The sequence below is a fragment of the Anabrus simplex genome, chromosome 1 (assembly GCF_040414725.1).
Source record: "Anabrus simplex isolate iqAnaSimp1 chromosome 1, ASM4041472v1, whole genome shotgun sequence".
Taxonomy (NCBI): Eukaryota; Metazoa; Arthropoda; class Insecta; order Orthoptera; family Tettigoniidae; genus Anabrus; species Anabrus simplex.
This window is the reverse complement of record NC_090265.1, coordinates 273,381,182-273,403,465: the sequence shown is the minus strand read 5'-3', so window position 1 is coordinate 273,403,465 and position 22,284 is coordinate 273,381,182. Positions and strand designations below refer to the sequence as shown.

The 22,284-nt window shown below is 40.3% G+C and overlaps 1 protein-coding gene across 1 annotated transcript in view; it reads right to left on the bottom strand.

Moving 5' to 3' along the window:
* The window catches only part of RpL14 (ribosomal protein L14), a 39,996-nt gene extending 18,172 nt beyond the window's left edge, over positions 1-21,824 (bottom strand). The window contains exons 1-2 of the mRNA XM_067142321.2: positions 21,643-21,824; positions 21,294-21,395 (exon numbers count right to left, since the gene is read on the bottom strand). Coding sequence (XP_066998422.1) covers positions 21,294-21,395; positions 21,643-21,645 — 105 coding nt within the window. The 5' untranslated portion in view covers positions 21,646-21,824. The remainder of the gene's footprint in view (positions 1-21,293; positions 21,396-21,642) is intronic.
* Positions 21,825-22,284: the final 460 nt, after the last annotated feature.

Genomic DNA, 22,284 nt, shown 5'->3' with positions numbered 1-22,284 from the left:
CCCGCTGTACCTCCCCGCGCATACGGAAACGTCACTCAAGTTTGTGTTCTCACACCAGCTTGACGTAATGCGGAAGATAAGAACGCAATTGAGTCAGCGATCCACCTAACCACTATCTTTCTTCATTACCTTGTTTGGTCTCGTGCTGTGGTAAAGTGAATATTTTATTTATTGAGATAGTTTATTTATTGAACACGGAGACATCAAATAAACTACAACAGGAAATGAAGGAAATGGCAAAATTATTTGAAAGTCAAATACTGAAGACCATTCTTGAAGCAGAATGAAAACCAGTCACTTGGGATTCCAGAACTGAAGTTTACACTGGCAAAATAGAAACAATGAATTCTTGGAACAGCATTTTAAGGAACTTAATTCCAGAATTCTAAGCAAAACCTGTAGGCGAGAAGAATACTCTAGGTATTAAATATATATATAGTGGCTTTACGTCGCACCGACACAGATAGGTCTTATGGCGACGATGGGATAGGAAACGGCTAGGAGTTGGAAGGAAGCAGCCGTGGCTTTAATTAATTTGCCTGGTGTGAAAATGGGAAACCACGGAAAACCATCTTCAGGGCTGCCGACAGTGGGATTCGAACCCACTACCTCCCGGATGCAAGCTCACAGCTGCGCGCTTCTAACCGCACGGCCAACTCACCCGGTATGTATTATAAAATGTTTACTACTACCTCTTACATGGAAATATATATAATACCCATAAAAATTTGATAATCGTTTACAAGTACCACTGATCCATTATATGGCTATATTAGTGAATTACAGCTCAGCTCCGAAACACTTGTTTAGTTCTGTGTCGTTTCCCATTATTTCTTCTTTTATGTAGCCGAGCAATTCGTAAAATGACTGACATGTGCATGTAATTGAAAAATTTAATGTCATCCTCATTTAGATCGTCAAACAATGTACAATATAAACCTCTAGTCAGTCGAGAAACAAATATAGGATGTTTCCACATTTTCCTAACAGTTCTGTTTTTCCTTCTTAATAGAAGAGCAAAAAGAAGTTCTTTGTAGGACGCCATTCTCTCAAATGACTATTCTCCGGTATGAACCAAGCAATTATTCACAAGTTGCGCCACTGATCGCCCGGTACTTAAATCCTCTGGCAACAAGTGGTGCAACTAGTCGCCCACGGCTAATAGCGGCCTAAGATCCAACACTACAAAACTGTAACTTTGCCTGAAGCCACTTATGCTTCCGAAACCTTCCAAATTAAAAATGAAAGAACGGATCAGCTCATCAAACCGGAAAAGAATTATTAGAACTTGCATAAATAAAAAGTACCGGGTTGAAGGAGTCTGAAGAATCCTCCCAAATGAACTGTCTATCGAGAAATTGACCCAGTTACCAGCATGATGATGAAAAGAATCTCTTATTTCTTTCACATCTTACGATTACCAGAAAACAGGATTTTACGACAACTAGTGATGAGAAATCTGAGAAAGAAAACAGGAGGGCATTGGATCAAAGAAATTCAAGAGGATCTCCAAACAGTTGGACTTGAAATTACAGATGCAGAGAACAAGAATAAAATTACCACCCTTCTTAAGAATCACAAATTTTCAACTGAAACGATGCACAGAAGGCCTGAGGATATTTCAGACGAATTAAGAACACGTGATAAATATCATTTTTGATCCGTATTGATGATATTTGATTGGAATAATGACAATAAGTTAATTTATAAATTTGACCACCTAATCAATACAATAAGTCTTGTCTTAGTTGATTTACATTGGCATGTTAACTAAAATGGTACATGTTTCGTCTTGTATTTAGGCATCATCAGCCATTATCTTAACCTTCAAATAAAATCAGGCACCTGATTTACATGTACATGAAATAAAACAAATTTTTAAAAAGCCTTGGAGAGACTTGAACTAAAATTAACATACGGTAAAAGACTTGTAATGAAGTTGGTTTTTAAAGATATTACAATGAGTGAGGAAATATACAATTGGTGAAAGTATTATTAATATTGACATTAGAAGGTTTCTATTATAATTAAAATGAACAAAGCAACAGTCTGTTATGAACAAGTGATAAGATTGCTATAAAATTATGTTGGCCAACCAGCGGTTACAATGAAAATGACGATGAAAATCGTATTTAATAAAAAATAATGTTGAATAAAATAATGATGAAAGATGGTGAAGTGACCTGCAATTATTTGTTTACAACAGACAAGAGTCGAAAATCAATGGCATATGGTGATGTGGTTCACTCTGATGAAAAAATACGAAGTTGTAGTTGAAGGTTGAAGAACGATGTTTAAATTGGACCTTTATGGACCATCTCAATTTGATGCAATGCCAAAGTGTTGTTAAGAATGTGGGTTCATTGACATTCTAGTCGAAACGGAAGTGAATCTATAAAAGGAAACCAGAAGCGTGGTGTTAATTGTGTGAAAAAAATCGTAATGAACTGTCACACTTACTTTCCGGGAAAGTATAATCGAGGTTCTACTTTATTAGTTTTTAAGGAATGCCTTCCTGTATGTTTGAGGAGAATGCTCACAAGTCCGTATGTGGTACAGTGTTAACTCCCTAATGGAAATACCTAATTTTCCCCATGAATGCTGTGAAGGTACTGCTGAAATTATTTGTGAAACTAAGATTATAGTACATTGTCAAATCTTGCAATGAAAGTTTTCAGTGCCATAGAAACGACACAAAGCACTTAACGTTTTCCCTCGGTACTACTACCATGCTGTACCTGTTGAGTTTGTAACATATTTGAAATTAAATTTAATATGATGGGGTTGGCAGTAGAGAGAGATGTCTGGGTTAGAGTGTGTGTGGGTGTTGAAAAAAAAAATGTGAATGGCTGACGTATAGAAGTGCTTGTTTTTTCTTCTGAATAAATAGTAAAACATATGATTTCAGCGGGATGTTTTCTGATTTTTAATTGGTGAACCTAACATTTACTGGCGACCGTGACAGGACATCATTAATAAAGGAAGACCCCCGTGAAAAAAAAGATGGAAAACCTCACGAAAGCAAGGACCATAAAGCGGTGGTTATTTACACGAGTATACGAGGTTATGTCATCGTTACAAGACGGTGAACCAGACACAGAAGAAATTCAGGTACAACTAGAAATCCTTCAAGAAAGGTATGATAGTATCGCTAATTTAGATGGATTGGTATTTCAACAGATGATAGATGATAATTGTGAGGTTGATCAAATAGCAGATGAGCAAGAATCAACTGATGAATATAGACGTAAATTCTTGAGCTGTAGGGCTAAAGCAACAAGATTTTTGAATACCACTCTACCGAAAGTGCAGTAAATGAAAATATAGTTGAAAGAAAGAAATACAGGCTTCCAAAAATAGAATTGAAGTTTTCTGGGGAAATGATTGACTGGTTATATTTTTGGAGTCAGTTCCGTAAAATACACGAAGATGAGGATGTGGGGGAGGAAGATAAATTCCAGTATCTCATTCAAGCTATGATAGAAGGTTCTAGAGCGTACGAGTTAGTCACAAGTTTCCCCCCGACTGCCGACAATTATCATAAAGCGATATACAGTCTTCAAGCTCGATATGGTAGGGAGGACTTACAGATAGAAGTTTACGTTTGTGAACTACTGAAGCTAGTTTTAACCAATGCAGTAAATTCTACAGAAAAACCAACACTTAGTAGCTTACGCAGAGGTGAAAACTTTGAAGTGGATTATCAGTAATCGCCCTCCGCACCTGAGAAAAATTTCGAGCCAAGTCCAAAGCATGCTCCTTCCTTCTTGATAATGACACCCCTTTTGCCCTTCCCTCTAGCAATCTATCCAAAAGTATATCATATTACACAATAATATTTGCACGCAACCTGTTGGTCCTGTGATAAAACATTCCTCGTAGCTTGTTTCTCACGCAGCTGCTTGTCAGTGCAGTTTTTCTTGAAGCATCCTTCCGAATGTGATAACATTTTTGTTTTCTGAACCATAAGAGATACCAGTCCAGATGTGCTTAATGTAGGCCTCACTTCTTTCTCAATCTTTCTGTCAACTGTCAGGTACACTTAACACGCAAATACAACATTACTGAAGGATGTGTAGTGGAGAAGAGCAGCGCCTGAGCTCCTACATTCACAATGAATTTTACAATGCTTATAGGTAGCAAAAGGAAGTCACGATCGAAAAAGTATCGTTGCCAACTCACAAGCATTGAAATATAGACAGTTTAGGAGAAAGACTCAAAAGGACTCATCATTTTTCCTTTTATTTTATTTCCGTCGAAAATTATTTTTTCGTGATAATGTCAGCTTTGTTACATGGAATTAATCTCATAATAGAACCGTATTGAGGATAATATATTAAATACAATTGTATTGTATTGAGTAGGTGGTTGTTAATAAAAGAATTTTATAATTTTTTATGTCAGCTTTTCCGTAATAATTTCCCCTTTGACCGTAACTCCGTAATCGTGAGGTGAAATCCGTAATAGTTGGCACCTCTGCTTATGTGATAAATTAGAATCACATCTCAGGTCTCTGGAAAGTTTAGGAGTAACTACAGAAAAGTGCACTGCAATGCTATACCCCTTAATTGAATCATCCTTGCCAGAAGACTTACTAAGGGCCTGGCAAAGGAATACTTCTTTCAGATGTGATTCTGTCTCTAAAGATCGTTTGAAACAGCTCATGGCTTTTCTCCAAAGTGAAGTTGTTAGTGAGGAAAGAATTCCATTAGCAATGAAAGGGTTCAACATTAATACATCCCAAGGGCTCAAGATTAAGGGAGGCAAAAAACCAAGGGAAGCCTGTGAACCAAATGTCCCCATCGCTTCTGCCTTGTTATCTACTGATATTTCTAAAAGACAGGAGTGTGTATTTTGTCATAAACCTCATTCAAGTTCAGAATGCATTAAAGCTCAACAAATGACTGTAGAGGAAAGGAAAATCTTGAGTAACAAGCACTGTTGTTTTAATTGTTTAAAGAGAGTTCATCAAAGTAAAGCTTGTAAATCCATTATTAGATGTATTGTTTGTGGTGGGAAGCATGTGGTACTAATGCGTTACAAACTTGGTAACAAAGACAAAGAAAGTCGATTAGTGAGGATGCCACTCATGTAGGTAAGACTATGGCTAACGTCTCTTGTTCTCCTGAGGTATATTTGCAAACTCTGGCAGTTGTTATGGGTAAGAGTAAACAAAAAACAGTGCGAGCGATCACTGATACCGGGTCTACTAAATCTTACATTGTGCGTGGCCTAGCTGAACAAATGGGGTACCAGTCAGTCGGAAAGGAAACTAATACACTCTGTTTGGTGGAGCATGTTCCCAAGAGGTAAAGCACAATTGTTACAACATAAGTTTAAGAAGATTAGAGGGAAACTATTCCAAGGAACTGCAAGTTTTGAGCCAAGAAATAATTTGTGAAGATGTCCCATATGTTAGGAATGGTACTTGGAGTGATGAGATAATGGATGCATACCTGCCAACTTTTAGAAACCAAAAATAGGAAGATTTTTTTATTCCTGGATTTCATCACATATATTCCACCAAGGTCTAGGTGAAAAAAGGTGAAGATAAAAGGCATACATATCTACAGTTACAATGCGAATTGACCGTTAAATTTCAAATCTTAAACTACCAAAACATAAAAATGGTTACAAGAAAATGTACCTTATCATTATCATTTATGACACTTAAACGAATAATAATATTTATGTCACACCGACACACGCAACAAAATGCATAATATCGTATTTTCTCGCGTAATTAACGCACTTTTTGACGAAAAATACAGGTGAAAACTTCGGATGCGTAAATTATTCACGCAATTAAGATATTTACAATTCATTTACATTTAAAAGATACATCAAAAATAATATAAAAACACAACTGGTTCAACTCGTTTGCGGTTATCGTCATTTGGCGTAAAATTCTGGAGCGAGATTTTTCCTGAAAATTCAAATAGGGTACATCAGGTAAGTTAGACACGTGGGATTGAAGTACCGACTGGAAAATATTCTTCCCATTACGAGCTGACAATACGACCTGGAGTGAAAACATGAACTAATAAAAGTACAATTCATGTAATGCCATAACAATGACATACCGGCAAAACCGTTCGTATCCAATCTTGTACGAGTGACGTGTCCATCCATCCTTCTTCTTCTTCTTGAATACGAACGTGGATCACTCGCGGAAATTTTGCTTTGGACATTGTTTTTCGTTTTAGATCAATGTAAGGTGTAAGCTTTCTGAGATCAGCTGTTATAGCAAGCATTGCAGTACATCGTTGCTTTTTGCTTCCGGTAGCGCGTACGATAACACTGTATGATCCTTTCTTATCGATTGTTCGACTTGGTGGCATATGGAAACTGATTGGCGTCTGATCTGCGGTTCCTATAAGGGAGATCAAATATTCCTCACTTTACGCTTCTCAATCACAAAACGATGAAAATGGTTTAAATCATTCGCCATTTTTTGGCATGATGATGATCTTCGCCGAAGAGGAAGTCCATTTCTCGTCATAAAATTAATCAAGACTCGGCTAACCTTCAAATCCGAGACACTGATTCCATGTGCAGCGGTTATTTCACATTCTTTAAAATACTGCATTTCGTGAGAAATTGCTTATCCAACGTTGCGTCACAAAATCATATATTTAAGCAGATCCTTCTCTACTTGCGGAAACTTGCAACTTTTTGGTCCGCGAAATGCTTTGCGAGACATGTTGGCCGCTTGACGTGCACTTCTGTTACCGCGGTAACGCACTTTTCATTTGGGCATTGAATACTCGCTGCCCTCTTCCCGTATGTTTCGGCGTAACTGATCACCGCGAGTTAGTATGATGCAGTATTACTCGAATACTGTGGACTGACAATTTTGTGATCACAGAATGTCACGTACCCGAAACACTCAAACTAGTGCCGGCTAATAACAGCACGTTGCCCTGTATCTGGAATGCCCGCTTTCGCAATAGGAAGCTTGCTACTTGAGTAGTTGACATCTTTATTTCGAAACGCATCCGGAGCTGCGTGATGGATGTTCGAAGTTGTGGAGCGTCAAATACGTGAACATTTGTTTTTTGTCCACTTTGGACCCAAAAATATTGGGATGCGTAAATTATGCAAGGGCGTTAATTACGCGAAAGAATATGGTAGTTTCTTTATCAGACGGTAAAATGAACGGAAATTTATAGGTATCTCTGAACACTTGGAGATAACGTTTGTTATATTTTTGGCCTTAACGAGAAAATAAACTACCTGAAACTGTCACCGACACAACCCCCTTAAAAACATTCAACTCATTAAAATGATGCACTTAAATACGCGAAACTACCACATACAAAACAATTCTATATATCCCATACATTATTAACATATGACTTTGACAGTGGGGGAAAGCATACAAATGCAAAAAAAAAAGGGGCCTAAAACTCCGACGAAACTACGCAGAGAAACGATGTTAACAGCGCGCGAACAACAATAATTAACTCATTCTTTCATCCCGATTAACTGAGTCGCTAGCGCGCGCCAGCCTGTCTTGCTAGGACAATTGCCGCCCCGAATCCCCAGCTGTATAAAGCGGACACGCTGCTGTGGTGAGCGGGAAACACGATACACGAAGGCGCAGGACGAAATACTCACGAAATAAAGCATCAAATAAATACTCTTGAAAATGAGGTTTCGTAAATTACACAAACACATAAGAATTTATCGTAGGGGAAGAGTATTGGCCGTACTAGAAGTTATATTGGTCAAAAATAGGAAGAAGTAAAAATAAATCGGAAAATCGGAAGACGAGTTAAAAACCGGAAAGTTTCCGGGTAAATCGGAAGGGTTGGCAGGTATGTGGATGTGAAGATTTGTTTAACAGATGTACAAGACCGAGGACCCATACAGATTCTACTGGGGGCAGATGTCGCAGGTGAATTGCTTACTGGGAGGACACATCAACTAAAGTGTGGTCGAGTTCTAGTTGAGACTGTTCTAGGGTGGACACTAATGGGAAAAATTACAAGTAATAAACCTAGAAGGGATGCAGCGTCACTGTTGGTGACATTGTTTTCAAAGCAAACAAAAATTTGTGATCTCTGGGACTTAGAAATTCTTGGAATTACTGATCCTGCAGAAAAGGAATCTACCATCGAGAAGAATGAACGAGTTAGGAAGATTGGATGGGGCAAGGAATTATTGCAATGGTATCTGAAGAAGAGCTGGTGAATGGCGGACACTATTTACCACATCAACCTGTCTTGAAAGAGACCAGCACCACCAAGATAAGACCTGCATTTGACGCCTCTGCGAAACAGAGGAACACTCCTTCTCTAAATGATTGTATTGAAAAAGGACCTAACCTTATAGAGTTGATTCCTAATTCATTACTGAAGTTCAGAGAAAATGATATTGGAGTCATCGCAGACATAGAAAAGGCATTTCTCCAAATAAACGGCTATCCTAGAGACCGTGACTTTCTAAGATTTTTTAGGTGGGATAAGGAAAGTACAGAAAAGATGAAAGTATTTCGTCATAATAGAGTTGTTTCCGGTCTTGCATGTTCTCCTTTCTTGCTGTCGGCAACAATAGAATTCCATTTGAGCGAGATGGAGAAGCAGTTGATAACAATCCCTACTTGGTTCCGACAATAGAAAGGCTGAGAGAATGTTTCTATGTAGATAATTGTACAAGTGTTAACAATGAAACTGAGCAATTCATTCATGAAAGAGGCAAAAATAATTATGGAGAAGGCATCTTTCAACCTGCGAGGGTGGGAGTATTCTCACGACAAAACAACTGAAAACCTGTCACAAGTGTTAGGACTCGTTTGGAATAAAGAAAACTATACTATTGAGTTGAATCTGGCACATGTCATTGATATCATACCTGATGTAATAACAAAGAGGACAATACTCAGAGCTGCTCATAAAGTATTTGATCCTATTGGTTTTTCATGTCCTGTATCTCTCTGCCCTAAATTAATTCTGCAGGAACTTTCGGCTTCTGAGCTGGACTGGGACACTGAGGTAAATGAACCGACAAAGAAAAGGTTTCTGAAATGGTTGGAAGAACTACCTCTCCTGGCTGAGATTAAGATTCACAGATGTCTGATTGGAAGGCTGCAGTCGGTTGAAGATATCTCTATACATATATTCTGCGATGCTAGTCAAACCGCATATGCAGCAGTTATATTCTTGCGAGTACAGAGGATTGATAACATGGATCTATAGCTTGTACAAGCAAAGGCACGAGTGGCACCCAAGAAGAAGTTCACCATACCACGTCTGGAATTATTAGCAGCTACTATAGGTGTTAGACTTGCCACATCAGTGTTACCATCCTTAAGGTCAAAAGAAATTATTGTTCATTATTGGAGTGACTCATCGACAGTGTTATCCTGGATAAAATTAGATGAACCTTGGGGAACTTCCGTATGGAATAGAGTTCAAGAAATCCGAAGATTATCCAGAACTGAACAGTGGCGACATGTTCCAGGAACCATGAATCCAGATGACCTGGCATCAAGAGGATGTGATCCAAAGCATTTACTGGAACAGAGATGGTGGGAGGGTCCGAAATGGCTGAAACAATCCCCTACTCAAAGGCCCTGCTCCGAAGTTACAAGAAACGATGAAGAAGTGTTCGAAGAAAAAAGAAGAAAAGTCAACACTATGACCGCAATAGAAAATAAGTCAAACACGCAAGAGTGGCACCTCGACTATTTCTTGAGTTTTCGGACAACAGTTCGCATGATGGGGTGGATCTTGAGATTTCTGCACAATTGTCGACAGCAAAAATTAACTAGGATATACGCAGAACTATCAGTTGAGGAGACAACCAGAGCGGAGAAAATTGTGATGAAGTTCATACAAAAAGAGTGTTTTATAGATGTAAAGGACGAGAGATTTAACACACACTGTGTTTTCACTGATGACGAGGGAGTGATGAGACTGAAAACAAAGATAATAGCACGTCTGGATGATTACGCTTTCCGCTGTCCTATTATCCTTCCTGCAAAACATGCTTTAGTTCGTGCTCTCATTAGGGAAAAAAAGAGTTATGTCATGATGGTACACAGATTCTGCTCAGCGGGCTCCGAGAGAAATACTGGATCCTCGGTGGAAGAAGAACTGTGAAAAGTGCAATCGCATCATGTGTTGTCTGCCGAAGATACCATGGAAAACATCTTGAAGCGGAACAGGCTCATCTACCCGTTGACAGAGTGAGAGAGGCTTCGGTTTTTGAGATATCAGGGGTAGACTTTGCAGGACCTTTGATTTTGAGAGGAGGAGAGAAAGCCTGGGTCTGTTTGTTCACGTGTGCTGTTTTTCGTGCAGTCCATCTGGAGCTTGTGACATCTTTGGCTACCTCAACATTCCTAGAAGCTTTTCGACGCTTTGTATCCATTAAAAATTAAATAATTGAAGTTCAACCAATTCAATACATAAAAGAAAGAAATGTAGTAATTACATTCTTATTTAAATTTTTAATGTTAATAATTTCAATACGGAACAATGAAATTTTTATCTTTAAATGCTTTGTATCCAGACGAAGGCCAGCGATGGTCTACAGTGATAATGGGACGAATTTTCATGGCGTCTGTAATGCCTTGGAGACGATTCAGTGGGATAAAATTGTTGAATATAGTTCTGCAAATGAAATTGAATCCTCCTGCTGCACCATGGTGGGGAGGTTGATGGGAGAGGTTGATTGGTGTTTTCAAACAAATGCTCAGGAAAGTTCTGGGAAATTCGTGCTTGTCGTACCAAGAAATGATGACAGTCTTGTGTGACATCGAAGCTGTGATGAATTCTCGGCCCCTTACCTACCTGTCCAATGATGGGAGTGACCTGATGGCAATAACCCCTGCAATGTTTCTGCAAGAGGTCAAGGAGGTTGGAATGCCCGATATCGACATGATAGAAAATGTAAGATTCGACAAAAGATACAGATATAGACAGAAAATAAAAGAAACTTTAAGGTTGAGGTTTAGGAATGAATATCTTGGACAACTAATTCAGAAGAACCACCCTACAAAAAGTCAGTTCAAACCCTTCGTGGATGAAGTAGTACTAATAGACAATGACAACTCCAAGAGACTGAATTGGCCGTTGGCAAGAGTAAGGGAAGTTATCCCTGGCAAAGGTGGTGTTGTGAGACTTGTTCGCCTGAAGACTGAAAGAGGGGTACTCGTGAGACCGGTGCAGAAGGTATACCCACTCGAAGTGACATCTGCAGAAGACCACGCCTTCAGACAATTTAAGCTGTGTGAAAAGAAAGAAAGTGACCGAAGGACAATTAAATCATCGACCGATAGCTCCAAACTGAAAACTAGTAGTGGGAGACTGGTGATTAAACCCAAAAGATTTGAGGATTGAGTGATATTTTTTCACAAGTGTCCATTTATTCTATGTGATATTTATCTCAAGTGTTTTTTTTTTTTTAGTTCCAAAAGAGACAAGAAAGGGGAGAGGTGATCTTGCTGTTTTGTATTGCGTATAGTAAATTCAGTTTTGTATTGTAATGTGGATAAATGATGATGTGTTGAGTTGTTCCCACAACTCAAGGTGGGAGGATGTTGAGTTTGTAACATATTTGAAATTAAATTTAATATGATAGGGTTGGCAGTAGAGAGAGATGTCTGGGTTAGAGAGTGTGTGTGGGTGTTGAAAAAAAATGTGAATGGCTGACATATAGAAGTGCTTGTTTTTTCTTCTGAATAAATAGTAAAACTATATGATTTCAGCGGGGTGTTTTCTGATTTTTAATTGGTGAACCTAACAGTACCAATAAACAGACTAGAGTATCAACGTGTTTCTTTTTTAAAATGTACTATTATATAGTTGTTCAGGTGGTTGCAATTTATAATTTACGCGGAAAGGTACAGTGAGCTGTTGGGTAGAAAACTTATTCTTGACAGCTGGCCGCTGCGAGCACTGGTGTTGTTCCGCCTGTCAACAAGATGCCATTTCATCACTACGGAGCTTCACAACTGTGGTTTAACGTTGAAATTGTTTTGAATACCAATCACAATGGATTCAGAGCAAAAATATTCTGAAGATTCCTCTTTGCCTCCACAATGGAGTGGTGGTACATTCACCGCAGACTGAGATGTATTAGTTCATTTGCTTTTGGAACAGTATCATTCCCTTTCGACCCTACAAGTATCAAGAAGAATATTATAAAACACGCATCTTATAAGTTACAACAGTCCATAGATTGTTCACATGTGTGGGTACTAGGGTTGGGCACTACGGCCGTTTCAGCACACTGTGCTGGCGCACAGCTATGTTCCGTTGTGTCGGAACACAGAGTGTAAGTTGTTTCGAGACATTCTCAAGCGAGACCGAGACAGTGACTCGCTATCCTGCCAGGAGCACCATTATGCACTGCCCTTTGCCTACTACAATAGCCGACTGTGTGCTACCACGTGCAGGGGTGTTCTGTCATATCTTGTTTGTTCTACGAGTCCTGTGCATCGGCCACTGGCCTTCGGTACAAGAGAATCACTTAATGTGTTCTGTTTTGTTTTCAACCGTTTTGTAAGAGAGTTTTCATTGAAGCCAAGTAACATATGTATACTGTACAAAAGACTTTGCAGAATGTTTGTGATATTTGTAAACACATCTACTGACAGAAATTGCGACAGGTGTATTTCAGAATGAATGAAAACATGATAAGCAACACTTAAACATGATTTTTTTTTAGGTAGACTACATATTTCAAAATTTCGACTGATTTTTCACGTGCTGCGAAGCTTTATCCTCGCCCTAATTGCTCACAATACAGGCCAATACATTTTAATTGGTAAAAATACCATTGAAATAGTTACTTTTAAACACCCGCATTGTCGCTGTAATTGTGGTAACTTATGTGTATTTCGTACTGACAGCAAAATCTTAAAAGCAGTCTTTAAACATGATTATTTGGTGCAAATTTCAGTGTTTCGACAGTTTCTTCACATTCTGTGCAGCTTTACACTGGCCATAACTACACACAGCATCTCCAGTACTGGCACTTTCCCACTGACTTGAGCATGCCAGGTTGCCTCTTCCCCACAGTTAGGCCCCATTCATAATGCAAACGTAACCGTAAACTTAACGACGTAACGTAGCCGTAAAATTAGAGGTATTCACAATGGAGGAACGTAACATGAACGTAAAGAGTACACAGCAGCCAATCAAAACACTGCCATGTTATTTAGCACGGACGTTTTGGGCTATTTCGCAGTTTTATATTTTAATACCTTGATGGAATCAAACTATGTGGTAGTGGAATTCATATTACTTCAAAAACCTCTTGCTTTGCTTCTGGGAGCTGTGTACCTTAAAAGGCAAACTATGCAATGGTGCAGAAAATGGGTTCATCCCTTGAATCGAAGAAGGTTATGTCAAGGCGATTTCGGTAATCTACTGTAAGAAATGACTCATCAGTTCGTTTTGTACATGTGGATGAAACCTGAACTGTTTGACACTATCTTACGATTTGATTCCCCTTTTGTAATAAAAAGAAGTGTAAGGTCTCCTGTGCCCCTAGCTATCACACCCCGATGAGATGTTTCGATGATATCGTTTTCGTAAACTAGTAGTCCGTCATAATGTTAAGAAATATACAGAGACACTGTTTTATCTACGACAGGGATTGTCTCTCGTCCGTTCGCCAGCTATGCGAGCTTGTCTCCTGTCATTTACCGTCAGATTTCATTGCTACAGGATATTTATTTCCATGTATTCATTTATGGTACAGAGTCTTTTTAATTCTTTTTCCTTCTATCATACATACACACAACGATTTTGAAAGATAATTACAAGTGTTTCGTCGAAAAAAGTCCTTATTTCGTGCACAAAATACAATGTTTACGTCGGCTCTGATCGGCTGGTTCTTAAACCTAACGTAAAATTAACCGCAAGAGCTTGGAGTTTGCAATCCCTTAATTTTACGGACTGGTAATTAAGTTTACGTCGGCGCATTGTGAATGGTTCCATTAGATAACATGGCCGCTAACTTCTAAGTTAACGTTAATTTTACGTTACGTTTGCATTGTGAATGGGCTTTACAGTTCCGTGTGCCGGCACAGTGTACCGAAACACTCCACCTCAAGCTCCTAATGTTTCGGAATAGCTGACTGTTCTGGTCTCTCCAACCCTACTGCTAATACTATGACGAAGTATTGGAAACGCTTCCCTTATGTTAGGAAATAATCATACGGAGTTGTTCAGTATGCATTCTACTCTCCAGTGTGACAGTGCATGTCGCTAGTACTTGAGCGTGGCAACTACAGTAAACATGGAAAATAAAGCAGCGGACACCACATTAGAGGTTTGAAACATAGTGATAAATCTATTCAATCAGGTAAAACGTATGCCCAGACTGCAGGGTCAATAAATAGAAGTTTCAGATGGTATCTAATAAACCAAGAACTGGCTAACCGTTGAAGCTTGGTCCAACAAAACAGAGGAAAATTCACTGGTTACTGCACTGGAGATTACAGCATAGTTGAAATAAGACCTAGGTAAGCTACGTTCATGTTAGAACTCTTTGCAGGGTCCTTAATAAGACTGGGTGTATTTCCAGCACTCCCAGATGAAAGCCATTTGAAAGTATGGTTAATCAGAAGAAACTTTTACAGCCTGTGAGCAAATTTATAAAAAAAGGTTCAGATTTCTGTGATATCCTCTGGTGAAATTAAATTAAATTTAACATCTATCGGGTTGATGGGTGGACACGTTTGGAGAAAAGCCAATACAAAATGGGACCGTAAGAACGTGATTCGTACCGTGAAATACGGGGCTGGAGGGGATCATTACTTCAGCCCGGACGACAAGACTTTCACACACATGTAACGACTGTTTGTTTACAGGCTCGCAGCCTTCTCGGGGAGGACGTTGTCAAGCAGTGCTCAGAGCTGCCAACCTCTGTACTTAGGAACTAATGAGTGAGTGATGCTTCGATAGCTGGTGGCAATTGTTTACATAATTGGTGGAGTTTTTCTTGCAGTGCAGATGTTAGGATAGGACCTGAACAAGACCAGTGATATAGGGATAAGCAATGGGGGTCTGGGTGCGTAAGCCCCCAAGGTTAGAAGCCACAAAGCGGCCCTAGGTCTCTATAGTTTCGTGTGGAAACACTACTGGTCTGGACTGGTTTATACCGCGCAGACGGTTAGGATAGGATCTGGACAAAACCTGTGATATAGTGACAAGCAACATATTACATTTTCTTGCTCTATTATTGTGCTGGGGTTGGTAATGGATTATGATTAACATCATTGAGGGGAACGAGATCACGTGCCACTTTACACTGGCCAATAGGAATGAAAGTAGCTACTTCAGAAACGAGAATGGCCTGTAATACTGTTCATTAGGTTATAAAAGTAAATGTACTTCTTGGGGCGGGATGGTGGGTTCGTGGACATCGCAATGAACACACCACTCCTTCGAGACGCTCTCCAAGTAAGATTTCATTTACACTTATAACATTAGAAATATGATGATGGGCTAAATTAATACCCCAGAGGGGTAATGGTATTGGGATGTATGGTATCTTATGGTGTTGGTAACTTTGTACGTATAGATGGCAATATGGATAGGTCTCAGTATATAAACTGAATTCTAGAATAACCTCAAGCTCAGTACTGAGAAGCTGGGGTTAGGAAACGACTATTACTTCCAACAGGACTACGATCCTAAGCATACATCAGAAATTATTCGGCTAGGGTTAGTATACAACACACTCCACACGCTATAAACCTCACCACAATCCCCTGACTGCAACACATTTTTTTTGCTATCTGTTTTACGTCGCACCGACAGATATGTCTTATGGCGACGATGGGATAGGAAAAACCTAGGAAGTGGAAGGATCGGCCGTGGCCTTAACTAACCCTGGAACTGCCAAACGTCTTGCGCGCGACGCATAGTACATGCACTGGCTTAATCAGTCATAACATCATTTATCGTTCACTTACGCTATTTTAATAAGACATTGAAGGGGAAACTTCAAGTCTTCCATCACACATTCCTTACTAGCCGGAAATGACTGTCAAGGTCAGGGTAGGTATAAATTCAGCTACTCTTTCCTATCTCCCTGTCGTCTCAATTGCTATGTAACTTCGCGCTCGCTCGCTGTTCCTGTTAGTTTCTCTGAATATCTTTCGCTATCTATCAACAGATCAAGTTTATTCTTAAATTGTTTCTTTCGAAGTGTAACCGTTCATCATGGATGATGAGCTACGTGATTCAAGTGCTATTCACAAAGTTCTTGAAGATGATTGGGATGCTTCCTCTTCCAGCAATATATTTTCTTTAGCGGATGATTCTTCTGAGAGCGGAGAAAAATATATGCCAGAATCTCAAGTTGAAAGTGATTCCGATGAGATCAGGCCTGCCGACGTTTCATTGGATGATACTGTATCCATAACACCAAAATGGTGCAGGGTTCATCCACCCGAACCGGAGTTCGAGTTTCCGGGAAGTTCCGCGTAAGGGATCCTGGCATTTGGTCTGTCCGCCCTGAAACAGTACACCTATTATGTATTTCTACTTGTTCTTTACGGACTTGATTTGAAAGTTCTTGGCAAAAGAAAGTAATGACTATGCGGCGAAAAAAAACCTGAAAGACATTCTGGAGAAATGAAGGCCTTTTCTCGTATGCGAACCTGGTTTGATGTAACTGTCTCCGAAATGAAAAAGTAAATTGCCATTCTAATAAATATGGGTTGCACCGTGAATGCTATCATAAATTACAGCATTTCTTGAGGCCTATGAGGCATGACAGGAAAAGAAAACTCTCAGAGAATGACTCCCAGTAGTGCTCGGCGGCTGACGGAACTGTGTGCAGCTCGGAAGTTATAATTCTTTTGTGATTTCATTTTGTTTTTACTTTTGAGAAAATATTAAAAACTAGAAGAAATTTCGCGTGTTTTGTATATAGTGACTTTTTAAAACGAGTGGTTAGGCAAAATTTTTCCTTCTGCAACACCGAGTTTATAACATTATAAGGAAGCTAAAATAACGCAAATCTTCCTTGGAATACCTTGTAGAGGAGAGATGTGTTCATTGCAATGTCTAGGAACCCACCAACCCGCCCCCAGAAGTATATTTCCTTTTATAACCTAATAAGAGCAGCAGCCGCCAACGGCCATGGCTAGCGTAACTACTCGCATTCTCATTGGTGAACGTAATGTGACGTCATTGCCATCAATGCTGATAGGTACATTGTGTTACTAACCCCGGCTGAACAAAAGCACAAAGAAAAGACACCAATCGTGTTTCCTCACGAAACTAGGTGCCTAAGGCCGCTTCGCGACTTCTAACTGTCCAGACCAATGGTCTTGTCCACGGCAAGAATCCTAACTGTCCAGACCAATGGTCGTGTCCACGGCAAGAATCCTAACCGTCCAGACCAATCATGTTTCCTCACGAAACTAGGTGCCTAACGCCGCTTCTGACCGTCCAGACCAATGGTCTTGTCCACGGCAAGAATCCTAACTGTCCAGACCAATGGTCTTGTCTACGTCAAGAATCCTAATTGTCCAGACCAATGGTCTTGTCCACGGCAAGAATCCTAACCCTCTAGACCAATCGTGTTTCCTCACGAAACTACGGTGCCTAACGCCGCTTCGAACCACCCAGACCAATGGCCTTGTCCACGGCAAGAATCCTAACTGTCCAGACCAATGGTCTTGTCCACTGCAAGAATCCTAAACAATAATCACCACCAGCAACAGTAAGTACCACTCATTAGTTCCTAAGTACAGAGGTTGGCAGCCCTGATCGCCTCTCGGCAACATTCCACTCGAGCGTGAAAACAAACGACAGTCGTACAGTGCACAGCTGAATGTACCAAGGGCAGAAGCCTAGTGTAGGCACTCCACTCACTCCGCATGCTGTACAGGAAAGCTCGGCGGCTGGTGATGCTCTTATTTTTACTTCATGGGATTGCCGATAGGAGTGTCCTTTACGATCTGCGAACTGTTGCCAACTAAGGAAAAATCCACCAAAAGCCAAGCCCGCGAAATTTGTTGTAGTATTGCTATGGCTTTGTGCGGAGGTTGCGAGGTGAAAATTAGTTCATTTAATCGTTTGGAGCAGAATTTAGACGAGCTTTTGGACGTTTATCAACGGCACGGTTTGATAACGAGAGAGAGGAACTGTGAAAAGTGTGGTGGGCTCACAAAATTAAGTGTAGTGAGGAATAAAGTTATTTTCCGGTGCAATCGGCGCGTAGGAGGGGTAAAGTGTACGTGGAACGTGAGTGCGAGGAAGAACACTTTCTTCGAAAAATCACGACTTTCCTTACATCAAATAGGGCTACTTTCTGTGTTGTGGTGTCTCTTAAGCAAGCCGCAAACCCCTCTTCTTCAGTTGGAGCTTGGTGTTGCGAAGCAGACAATTATTGACTGGAGGAGCTTTTGCCGTGAGGTGTGTGTGGCCTGGGTAGACAGGAACAAAAAGAGAATTGGAGGGGTGGGAGTGATCGTCGAAATTGACGAAAGTAAATTTGGTAAATCTAAATATCACAGGGGAAGGAATATTACAGGACAGTGGCTGTTTGGGGGCGTAGAGAGGGACAATTTCAAGAATTTTTTTGTTATTCCTGTGGAAAGAAGGGATAAACAGACCCTGTTAGCGGTTATTCAGGAGTGGATTTTACCTGGATCTATTATTATTTCAGACTGTTGGAAAGCATACGATTGCTTAGAGGACGAGGGATTTGTTCATCTCAGAGTAAACCATTCCCTGCAGTTTGTTGACTCTTGGAGGAGTGGAAGAGTTAATAGGGCTAACAGGCATCAAATGCCAGGTGGTGGGGTTTCCGTCCACACCCAAAACATTGAGAACAAGTGGCGTCACCTTAAACACGGCAGCTACTCCATTCCGGCATTCGGAAGAAAAAAGGGACACTTTGTAGGCTACCTTGCCGAATTTCTATTTAAAAGTGCTTTCCCCTTAGGAGAGAGAGTACACCATTTCTTCAGAGCTGCCGGAGATCTCTACCCTCCCCTGCATTAAGGTAGGTTTTAAATTTCATTACATTATTTTGTATATATATGTTAGGTTACAACCACTAAATTACTTTTTTCTTGCCGTGCGGGCAGTATGCGCCGCGGCCATAGTTAAGAGCCTCTCGAAGGGAGTGTGGCTCTGTTCTCATGACAGAGCTTGGCCTGGATTTAAAATGATAGGTTACAGCTACTTAATTACATTAGTTCCATTCCGGTGTTTTCATTCTGCGCGGGTTGGCAACGGAATCAGAGAGTTAGGAATTATGGGAATGACGTCATGTCGGCCAATGGCCGTGCTCGTAACTGGCCGGCAAATGGTGGTTGACGCGTGAGAACTTTCCTTCTGTTATAAAAGTAAACCTACCTTTTTGGGCAGGCTGGGTGGGTCCCTGGCTATTGAAATGAACACATCTCTCTTCCCAAAGGATTTTAAGGTACGATTCTTATATATTTCTCCGCGAAGTTGTGTGTTATATACCGGAGTGCCTAGGGTAGGTTTTTACCGTAGCGAGTGCTGGGCTGCGGAAGGTAAAATTATAATGAATGGTTATTTATTACTAATGCTGAACTTGAAAGTATGAAAAACTATTTAGTTTTCCAAATTTTTGATCGCCTGATACGCACCAGATAAGCAAGTAAATGATCTAATACTTGTATAAGCATCTTAAATAAAGCTTTCTGAGTAATATGGTGTGCTGCATGCCTAACTTTTCTGCACCTAAAAGTGCTTAAATTTGTTAAAAACATAAATGTGTAATGCATGCGAAAATGGCCTGGCATTTAGGGAAAAACACTCGGCACTTCTAGGGTTAAGGTACAGCCCCGGCATTTGCCCTGTGTGAAAATAGGAAACCACGGTAACCATCTTCAGGGCTGCCAACAGTGGGGCTCGAACCCACTATCTCCCGATTACTGGATACTGGCCGCACTCAAGCGACTGCAGCTATCGAGCTCGGCGACTGCAATACAAACGAACACATATTGAACCTAGATTGTATGAGGAAACACATCAGGTTCAAAGCAAATCTGAAGGAAATTCTTCGGTAAGAATGGGAAAAATATCGCCTCAAACGTAATAAAAAAGTGCGTCGATTTGCTGTACAAATTACTTTCTGCAATTACAAGACATATAAAAGGGATCAATGCTTTACTTCTCGCAGCCCAGCACTCGCTACATTCAGCTGCGCGCGGAACGACTGTCGTTTGTTTACACGCTCGCGGCCTTCTCGGGAAGGATGTTGTGAAGCTATGCTCAGAGCTGCCAACCTCTGTACGGAGGAACTAATGAGTGAGGTGCTTCGATAGCTGGTGGCAAGACGATTAGTCTGGACGGTTAGGATTCTTGCCGTGGACAAGACCATTGGTCTGGACGGTTAGAAGCCGCGAAGCGGCCTTAGGCCCCTAGTTTCATGTGAAAATACGATTGGTCTGGAGGGTTAGGATTCTTGCCGTGGACAAGACGATTGGTCTGGACGGTTAGGATTCTTGCCGTGGACAAGACCATTGGTCTGGACGGTTAGAAGCCGCGAAGCGGCCTTAGGCCCCTAGTTTCATGTGGAAACACGATTGGTCTGGACGGTTAGGATTCTTGCCGTGGACAAAACGATTGGTCTGGACGGTTAGGATTCTTGCCGTGGACAAGGCCATTGGTCTGGACGGTTAGAACCCGCGAAGCGGCCCTACGCCTCTAGTTTCATGTGGAAACACGATTGGTCTGGATTGGTTCTTGCCGTGCGGATGGTTAGGATAAGACCTGGACAAGACCACTGGTCCGGACGGTTAAAGCCGCATTGTAATTTTACATGGTGTTTTTTTGTTTGTGCTTTTATTCAGCCGGGGTTGGTAACGCAATGTATTTATCAGCATTGATGGCAATGACGTCACATTCCTTTCACCATGACCAATGAGAATGCAAGAAACTACTTGAGCCATGGACGATGGCAGCTACTGTTCTTTATTAGGTTATAAATGTAAATATATTTCTCGGGGCGGGCTGGTGGGTTCCTAGACATGGCAATGAACACATCTCTCCTCTAAAAGGAATTCCAAGTAAGATTTACATTATTTTCACTTCCCTATTAATGTTATAAACGTTGGGCTGCGAGAAGTAAAGTTTTACCTACTCATGCAAAACAATCGAAGTTTACGTAATACCAAAAACTGGTAGCAAATTAAATTTGTCGCAAAGTTTCTATTTCTTTCAGCATATTTACGAATTTATACCAAAGTAACCTGCCGACATCAGTCTATTCCAATACTTATACTTATTAAAACTTACAGTTATGTCCGTGACTATATAACCTACGTTTTCACTTACCCTGCTTTGATCAATTACATCCACAATCGTACAAAGTTTTCCTTTGTTTGGACCGTCGCAAACGTACGCGACGCGGCCAGTTTCGACGAACCTCTTGAAAGGCTGGAAAAAAGAATTCAAATCACAAACATAATCATTTTACAAAATATGATCCCTACATGCACATGGCGAACCCATGTGGAGTAGATGCGTGCTCATAAAGACACATTCAAAGGCTATGTATTTACAATTTAAATAATGTAATTATTGCTGTTGAAAATCAATATTCTGATTACAATCTGATAAGCGAACTATTAAAACAAGACATACACATTTTCTTCACCGAACCAGGTAATACAGTGCCACTCACCATTTTTGACCGGAAGTGAAGACTTGACCTACGCAATCATGCACATATATACAGTATAGTTCAACTGAAGTTCAGAAAATTTTCCAACATACAGGATAATATGCAAATCGATCAACATAAATCATAAAACTTAAAACTGATCGTTAATTAACTTTGCTCAGCAGCGAAACTACCTAGAACACTTCGCTGATATACGCAAACTATATATGACTAATTCCTAAGAGATTTCGTTTCGCATGCATATGAATTAACCGTTGCCTACGCTATAATATAAGGCTTTGAAATGCACTCGTGGAAACGGGTTGTATGCTGGTTCACCATTCAGCCGCTAGGTTCGCGGTCTTGCCCCCTTTAATTCGCATGGCCGTATATGTCAATAAGTAAATTATAACCTAAATAAAAAGAACTGAATGTTTTTGCGAGTATTGACAGTACTTTATTTATAGAGCGGTGCTGCATTGGCTTGGATATGTCATTAAAGTTTCAAAACTTTCCTTCTGAGGGGCTTCTTATCATGTTTAAAACTTTCTCTCTTCTACTTGTGTGGCTCAAAGCAATGTTGTCAACAGAGGTCTCAGAAATGTTCATAGTAGAAAAAGAGGTGGTTTGTCGCCTTTACACTTTCCACACTTAATTTCACTG